The 8,359-nt window shown below is 57.0% G+C and overlaps 1 protein-coding gene across 4 annotated transcripts in view; it reads right to left on the bottom strand.

The window, feature by feature from the left end:
* DGKK (diacylglycerol kinase kappa) overlaps nucleotides 1-8,054 on the bottom strand; it is a 36,774-nt gene extending 28,720 nt beyond the window's left edge. Inside the window, exons 1-2 of one of the 4 annotated variants that reach the window (XM_072981396.2) lie at nucleotides 7,893-8,054; nucleotides 7,183-7,441 (exon numbers count right to left, since the gene is read on the bottom strand). In XM_072981396.2, coding sequence (XP_072837497.2) covers nucleotides 7,183-7,380 — 198 coding nt within the window. In that variant the 5' untranslated portion in view covers nucleotides 7,381-7,441; nucleotides 7,893-8,054. Of the gene's footprint in view, nucleotides 1-7,182; nucleotides 7,442-7,614; nucleotides 7,743-7,892 lie in introns of those variants that run through there. The other 3 variants (XM_072981394.2, XM_072981393.2, XM_078380611.1) reach the window with 3 other exon arrangements.
* Nucleotides 8,055-8,359: the final 305 nt, after the last annotated feature.

Genomic DNA, 8,359 nt, shown 5'->3' on the forward strand with positions numbered 1-8,359 from the left:
GTCTGCGCCTGCCATAGGCAATGAAATGCTGAAGCAGCAGAGGGAATGGGGGCCCCCCTCGGAGAGCCAAGGCTCTGGGCCGCAGAGCGGAGTCCAGGAACTGGTAGACTTGGCACACGGGCATTGGTGAAATGACGGATGCCTCTTGCTACTCATCTGCTAATGGACTCGCCTCGCAGGATCCAGACCACTGCACCATTTCCCCGCAGCTCCTGGACTCAGGCCTGGCCACAGCGACTATGCTTCTCCACTGTCCCCAACCTCTGCATTGAGGTGGGGAGTGTGTGTGTGTGGGGGGGGGGGGAGATAGAGATTTGACTCCAGGCTTCTGCTCTGATGGGATGGGCAAGCTCTCTTCTCTCCTGTTCTCCCCCCCCCCATCCCTGCTTCCTTTGCTTAGGAATTTCCAATGGAGACACCCTCTAATTGGGTCACTATTTTCCATTGCAAAACCAGGTCTCCAGAGCACCTGAGGAGCACAAACTCATTAAGCGAAGGGCTCCATTGTCGCAGAGGGTGGGTGGGTCTTTGATCAGCCTTCCCACCCATTCCCCTGGCACCAACCCAGAAGGGAAACCCTCCCCCACCCCACACACTCTTCACATGCTTGGTCTTCCTCATGTCACTGAGCACCTGTCCCACCACAGCAGGTGGGAGGATACTTCCGTGGAGAAAAGAGGGAGGTGGGGTGCTCCGAAGGGCGACCCCACTTCTCCTCCTCTCCTCCACCTGACCTTGCTGGTTCCACCTCCCATCCACAAGGAGAAGAAAGATTTGCTTATTGCTAGGATGGGGGTGGAAATTCCCTGCTAGGTTAAAAAAACAGAGAGAATCTCAGTTCCTTTAATCAAGAAATACAAATTCCATTAATGGGGGAATTATGCTTGCACGGACTTCTTGCAGCTGCTTGGGCTGGAAGGGAGAAGAAGGTGGCTCTTGTTTTGTTCGGGAACACACGCTGAGGAGCTGAGGGTGGGCCTGGGGAAGGAGAGGCACAGAAGCAGCAGGAGGGCCCCACAGAAAAACAGTGGGGGGCCAGCGGGCGGAGGAAGAGTGGGAACAGGTGAAGGAAGCTGGTGCTAATGGAGGTGCCTAATGTATGTGCCCCCTGGGTGCTTTGGAGAGAGGGGGCTTCTTAGCCCACATGTGCACACCTACATGCACACGCACACAGGCTGCTGAAGGCAGCTGGTGAAAGGTGGGGTGCCAGGCCCATCACCCGCTCTCATTCAGAGAGCAAAAAGCAAGTGGTAGCAAAGAAGCGCCCATGGAGTGCCTGGCATTCTGCAAGGCCTCCTGAAATCATAAAGAACAATGTAGTGTGTGTTGGGGGGGGGGAGAGAGAGAGAGAGAGAAGGAGAGGAGCCCTGGCTTCTGTTTAGGATTTCTGTATGACCTGGAAGTGTGCACAGAGACTCCCAATGGAGAGCCCTTTACTTAGCAACGGTGTCACACAGAGTGGGTAAGAAAACATGAGTGGAAAAGCCCCCCCCACCTCTAAGCTCATCTCATTGACTTCAGACAAAGTGAGCGTCTCATCTGGAGGCTACCCCGAGAGGGCTTCTGCGAGGAATCCTGAGGCCTTGCAAGATGCAGATGCTCTTCAGAAGCCCAAGCAGGCCAAAACCAACCTGGGTGTACGTGTGGGGTGTGTTTGTATGTGTGCGCACGCGTGTGTTTCAGAAGAGCCCACAGAGGTGGAGAGACTAGAAGCGGATGCCTGGACACCTCCGTCTTTCCCAGGGTCAGCAAGCCAGCCGGCCTGCAAGGACAGAGGCTCTTCCACCTGGCCAGATGTGCTGAGCTTTTTTGCTTCTTCCTCAAACGCTCCCCATTGTTTACCCTCCAAGCCCAAAGAACAGCCCTAGAAACCTCAATGTCTGCCTTGTAATTTCCTTGTGATCTAATCAAGGGATTATTCAACCCTGTGTTGTGGCTGATCCAGGGCATCGTGCCTCTGCCTAGACCAAGGGAGACCTTTCAGCTCCAAAATGGGTGCAGGGAGCTCAGGTCCAAAATCCCCGCACAGTTGCAGGGACCCTTCCTTGTGTGGCCCCCTTGGGGCAGGCTGTTTTCTCCAGCCAGCTTCATTTCGTGCACTTCTCGTAAAAGTCCGGGTTGGGGGTGGCAGGGACACGTAGCTTGGTGTTTTCTCCTGCTCTATTTTTCTCCTGCTCCTGCCAGGCTCTGCTGCAGGAGAGTGTGCGCTCTCCAGGGTGCTGGGAACAGAAATACTCCCTAGACTTCTTTCTGAATGAAGCTGAGCTGCAGTCCTTTACTCCTCTGCCACGTGAGCAGGGTACCTGAGTCCTCCAGCAATTCTGAGGGCAGAAAGGCAAGCTGGCCAGGAGTCCAGGGCTGGTCCAGGTGGATCTCCTGTTGGCACAAGGTAGCAGGCGGAGGACAGCTCACAGAAAGATCCACTCACTTTCTGCGCTCACTTCTACTCTCCTCTCTCCTACACACACAGAGAGAGGGGGGGAGGGAGGGAGAGGAAGTGGGGCTTGGTCAGTCCCACCCTCTCTGTACCAGAGCCAGGTCGTGCTGGCCCAGGCAGATGGCAGTGCCAGGCGATAACACTTCTCTCCCACTCTCCTCGCTGGGGACTGCAGTGGTGAGTCACCATGAGTGAGTGATACGTGAAGGGATGTGCGCTGCTACCAAACCGACCACCCCCAGAAGCCCCCTCCAAGTCGGAGGCTGCGTTGCTGCTTGCAGAGGGAGTCCCTCCCTGCCCTGAGGGATGCAAGCAAGCAAGCAAGCCAGCAGGCCCAGAGAGCTTGCGTAGGGGTGGGGGCGACACAGGAACCCCCTCTGAGTTCTCTTCAGGGGCCCATAAAGCAGCTTATATAATGGCATTCAAAACATGCGCGCGCGTGTGTGTAACATTGTCAGTTTAAAGAATACATGTACATCCACCACAAACTTAGGAGAGGAGGCAGCTCAGTCAGCGGCCAGGCAATGAGTTCTTTGGTTTCAGAAGCCCCAGGAAGAGGAAAAGATGAAATGACCCGAAGGAAAAAGCGTTGATTTCCACTAAACAACCCCTGCAGTGCATGCGCCTTTCAACCACAACGTTGTTCTCAGATCAGCAAAACGGTTGCCTGTTTCTACACTTTTATTCTTCACTCCAGTTAATGACAGACAATCAGGAAACAGTACCAAGAGCTGTTATTTAAGAAAATTATTTTGAAACACTGCTTAAGGCTGGAACATGCAGTTTTTACACTGAGATTTGACAGGGAGCCTGCCTTCTGAATTTATATTTTAAATGTTGTAAGCCGCCCAGAGACCTTCGGGTAGTGTGGGCGGCGTATATGTCAAATAAATAAATAAATAAATAAATAAATAAATAAATAAATAAATAAATAAATAAATAAATATGGAGTGCCAGGTAGAGTGGTCCCCACCCTCTCTCTCTCTCTCTCTCTCTCTCTCTCTCTCTCTCTCTCTCTCACACACACACACACACACACACACACACACACACAAACACACACACACACACACACACACACACACACACACACACACACACACATATATGCAGGAAAAGATGCAGAGAAAACCCTGAGGGCTGGAGCACCTTCTCTGCAAAGGGAAGTTCAAACACTGGAGTATTTTTAGCCTGGGAAAATACATGCAAGGTGTGTGTGTGTGTGTGTGTGTGTGTGCGCGCGCGCGCGCAATGGTTTAAACATTATGGAAAGGGACAAGGAGACTTTCTCCTCCTGCCGTGGTGGGTGCTTCCTGCTGCCAGGAACCAAAGCCAGCACCAGACCGGTCAGGTTCTGCAGACAGAACTGGGGGTAGGCGTGGGGAGGTGCCATTCCCACCCCCTCCTTGGCACTAGTCAACCCTGACTATGGCTGCAGCCTCTCCTGCACAGCGGGACCCCTTTTGAATTGGGGCCATGCTGGGGAGTCCTGTGGGGAAGAACGCCAAGCCTTGGCTGCTGCCTCATTTTCAGTTGTGCGCTCCCCAGAGAAAGGAAAACCAAAGGGTCCGTCACCCACAGCGGAGGAGGCTTCCAGGCTGCACTCAAAATGTGTGGGCTCTGGCAGGGCTGGGAAATTTGGTGTGAAGACTCAGTGCAGGCAGAGCGCACTGCATGGCTGGCTGCATGACACACGCGAGATGCACCAGATGGGACTTTGGAAAGAAGCCATCTCGGGAACACGGTTCGCTCAACCTGCAGCCACTGATGGGGGCAGTGAGATTGAGCCCCACCGAGGCACTGCTCTGGAAACACACCTTCCTACCAAGAGGAGGTACTTTGGTCTCCACTAGCTGCTTTGGCCCAGTGCGCGCACACCCCAGGTGGTCAGCCACCAGCTTGCCATCCCTCTTGGCGCTTCTGCTCTTTGCCAATATAGGAGTCACAGACTTCAACTAAGAGATGTTGAATGGATCGTTTGCTGAGTAGATTTGCCCACAGAGCTGGAGATATTGGTATTGATCCCACATGTCTGGAAGTGCCACCTGATGATGCCCCCAACCCCCACTCAGATTGGCCTTGAACGCTTGCCATCTCACATCAGAGCATGAGGGGCTACAGCTCTCCTGCTGGCACCGTCTCTTTTCCCAGTATGGTAAGGTCTGAGGAGGAGTTCTGAAATGCCCCAAAGCTGGATTTTCTCCCTTTTCGAATATATGTTGGTGGTGTGATAAACATACTGCCCCACTCTGGTTTTTCATTTTACTCACAGCCACGCAGTTGTTTTGGTTTGTTTGTTTAATTTCTGCTGCTAAGAAGACCTGCCACACAACCAAGAATCTTAAAAAGCCAACATTTGCACCAAACTGCCTGTAGAGTCCCCTTCTATAGGGCACAAACAAAACTATTTAATGGGGTGAGGGGGAAAAGGGCACTGAAGGTTCAGCATCCTGGAAGCATGAATCACATCTGGAGCTTGTAGTAATTCTCCCCTCTCTTACCAATGTACAATTTGCCCCCACCAGATTAGAGGTTTGGAGGCCAAAAGATGGAGGTGTAACTGAGCTGGGAAAACGGGTTTCTCTGTGCACCTGTAGCTTTGGATTTGGGAGCAAAGCAGCCCTCCCTTCCACACACCCTCTAAGGAGGGGAAACGGCACCCTCTCGCACCATCCCAAGGCCTCCTGGAAGCAGTTGAGAGCAAACCCACGTCCTGTTTGGAAAGAACTGTTCTGGAAAGACTGCTCAGGTGGTAGCCATCAAAATGATGACTTGGAAGTGCAATTAGGAAATGAAGAGAAGGAGCTTGGCCCATTCCCATTCCTTAGGCTTCTTCCTTGGCCAGCTTTCCTGGCATCTTTAAGGATTATGGCACACACACACCCCACAGCACCCCTCTGCAGCATGCGCAGTCTAAGCCATGCCCAGCTTTCCATTCTCATCTGTGCAGTTGCAGGGAGCTGCGCTACTGCTTAGCCATTAAAAACAAAAACCAACCAACCAAACAAAACCCCCAAACCTCTGGCCCCCTAACCCTAACCCTAACCCTAACCCGCCCACCAGCCAGCTCCTCCACATCTTCACCCATTGCCCTGGGACACAAACAGGACACCATCATCCCCAGAGGAAAAGCACTCTCCCAGCTGGGGGGGGGGGCTCAGGCCCTGGAGGCTGGCCCTGGAAGCTCCTGCCAGCACCCACCCCATGAGCCAAGCGGCAGGCGCTGTTTTTGCAGGCGTGAACAACTCCCCGTTAGACAACAACCCCGGCAATTTCAAGGCTGGGAAAGACCTGAGGAAGCGCCTGCACCCTAATTTTTGCAATCACTCTCCCTTGATCTTTCCCTCCATTGACTCCAGGAAGACCCCGATGGGTCTGCCGCCTCTCTTTCTGCCGTGGCGGCTGCTGCCTCCCACCAGCTTGTATCCCAGTGCCTGCAGGCTTCCTCTCAAAACCGCTAAACCCACACATGGGCAGCAACCATGGTTACCATGGCATTTTCCCAGAGGAACATTCACGAAAGCTGATGGTGGGAAAAACAAGGCTGACAGCCATGATGCACCACAGACCCCCCCCCCCCGAAGGCAAGAGCAGACACCCCCCCCAACCCACCAGAGCAAGAGCATCCAACAGCATCCCCACCTGGCTCTGGGGCACCACTGAAAAGGTGTTCCTCTGTGGAGAAAACGCTCCGGGTCCAACCCGTTCTTGCAGCCAGCCTAAACAACCCAAACCCCACCAGGGCCACCAACAGCTTAGCTTTTTGAAAACACAGAGCAGTAAAAACAGAGCACTCTAATCCCGCAGATCGTTTCAGCATGAAGAGATTTTTATTTTTTTTAATGGCGGATCTCATTTGTCTGATTCCAAATCCACTCAGAGGGGCTGAGGGTTAAGGTGGCCCAGAAAGTGTCAAACCATGAAACTGTGGGGGTGGGGGGTGGGGGGGTGGGAGGGAGCATGGCACACACCGCCCCCTCCAAGAACACCGCCTGGGGACGGCTGGCCCTTGGGCGCTGTCCTCGAAGGGCAGCAGACACCAAACCCTGCGCCACCGCCGTGTCTCTCCACCGGCCAGGAGGCAACAGCTGGGAAACAGGGAGCCTGGGGCCAAACAGACCTGCTCCGCACGTCCGCGCGCACAGAGGACGACAACACCAGCCAGCCTCTTTCCTCTGAGCATGAGAGGCTCTGGATGCTTAAATCCCACAGTGACGCAGTTTCAGGGGGCTCTGAGGGAACCGAGGCACCCCCAGCCTCTCATTGTTCCAGGTCTATTGATCGCCTTTCCAGCGAGTGCTCAACGTGACGTTGGCATCTGAGTCAACAGCCATCATCATCCAGGCACCCAGAACCTGACCGACCAGTGCGTGGCTGCCTCTCCCCAGGGGTGTGCAGGGCAGCCTGGCCCAGCGCCCCAGAGAGGAAAGTTCCCCCAAGCCTTTGGGAGGCAGGTCAAAAGCTGGCTGCGGTGAGACCCCCGCAGCCAGTGGAGGCGACAGGCATCTAAGTTATTCCTCCACCCAGGAACCTTTTCCACCGGAGGCAGCCCTTGCAGGACCCGAGCAACCAGGGGAAACCCCAGCACTATCCCCACCCGAGTCCTGCAGAGGGCTCTCCCAGGCGGACTGCGGTACTGGCGCCCGACCGACCGACCACGGCGGGGGCCACGGCCACGGCCGGCCCACCCGATTCTCACAGAGGGAAGGCGAGGTCCCCGCCGGCGCTCCGTCGCGCGGCCTTACCTTGGCCCGCATCTGGCCCGACGTGGAGACCTTGCGGATGAGCTTGTGGGAGCTGTCCTCCTGCTCGCCTTCGCTGTCCGAGGACTCCTCGCCCGGGGCATCGCCGGGGGCCAGTCGGTCCACCTCGAGGGACAAGCCGGACTCGCGGCCCTTGCGCAGGAACAGCTCCCCCGGCGGGGGCGCCAGCTTCTCCGCCATCGCCGGCGCGGACGAGGGAGGGGGCGAGGGTGGATGGCCGGACGTTGGGACGGCCGCTCACCTGAGCGAAAAGGGAGGGGGGGAAGGTTGGAGACCGTTGTCGGGGCTGGGAGGGGACGCAAGGGGCCCGTTCGGTCCAGGGCCCCCTCTCAGCCGCTGGCCAGAGAGGCGGCGTCCTTCCCCCCCACCCCACCCCACCCCAGCAGGGGCCAGTCGGGCTTTTTCCTACCCTACCCTCCTTGGAACTCATCTCCTCCCGGCTTCCATGGGGCAGGCTGCTCCCCGGTCACTCCTCGCCCGCGCCGGCAAACAGGTGGGAAAAACAAGGCTGACAGCCATCGTGCGCTGCATGCAGACCGCCTCCCCCGCCTCCCCCCGCCGGCGCGCCAGTGAGAGCACACCCGCCACCAGAGGAGCAGCATCCTATAGCATCCCACCTGGCTGGGGTGGGGAGGGGGTACTGCCCCCCTTCCGCCGCCCGGCTATTTTCTCCGGGTGCGCAGGCCGCTTACCTGCCGGCGGGCCGGAACCGGAGCGACGCGGCGACGAGTGCGGGAGCCGGCGCCACCGCTCTGCCTCCTCTGAGCCTCGCCGCTCCTGTCTCCCGCAGCGTCGGCGGGGAAAGGCGCGTGCCCGCCTCGCTCTCCGCCAGGAGCGGCTCCGCGGAGCCTCTGCGCTGTAAGCGGACGGGCGGGCGGGCGGGCGGAGAGCACGCCTGCCTGCAAGAGCAGCAGCCCCCGGTCGGTCAGTCGGTCGGTCGGTCGGTCCTTCCTTTCTCCTCCTCCGCCTTGGCCGCCGCACGTGTTGCTCGGTCGCCTCGCGAGGGGCTTGGCGGCCACCAGCGCTCTCTTCCTCCCGCCGGCCGGCACTGCAACGTCCTCCCCGCTCGCGTCCCGCTCCTCTTATAACCCCTCTTTGCCCCCCTCCCCCGCTGCCCGCGAAAAGGCCGACGCTGCAATCCGGATTAAGAGAATAACGC

This window comes from Pogona vitticeps, chromosome 11 (genome assembly GCF_051106095.1).
Source record: "Pogona vitticeps strain Pit_001003342236 chromosome 11, PviZW2.1, whole genome shotgun sequence".
Lineage (NCBI taxonomy): Eukaryota > Metazoa > Chordata > Lepidosauria > Squamata > Agamidae > Pogona > Pogona vitticeps.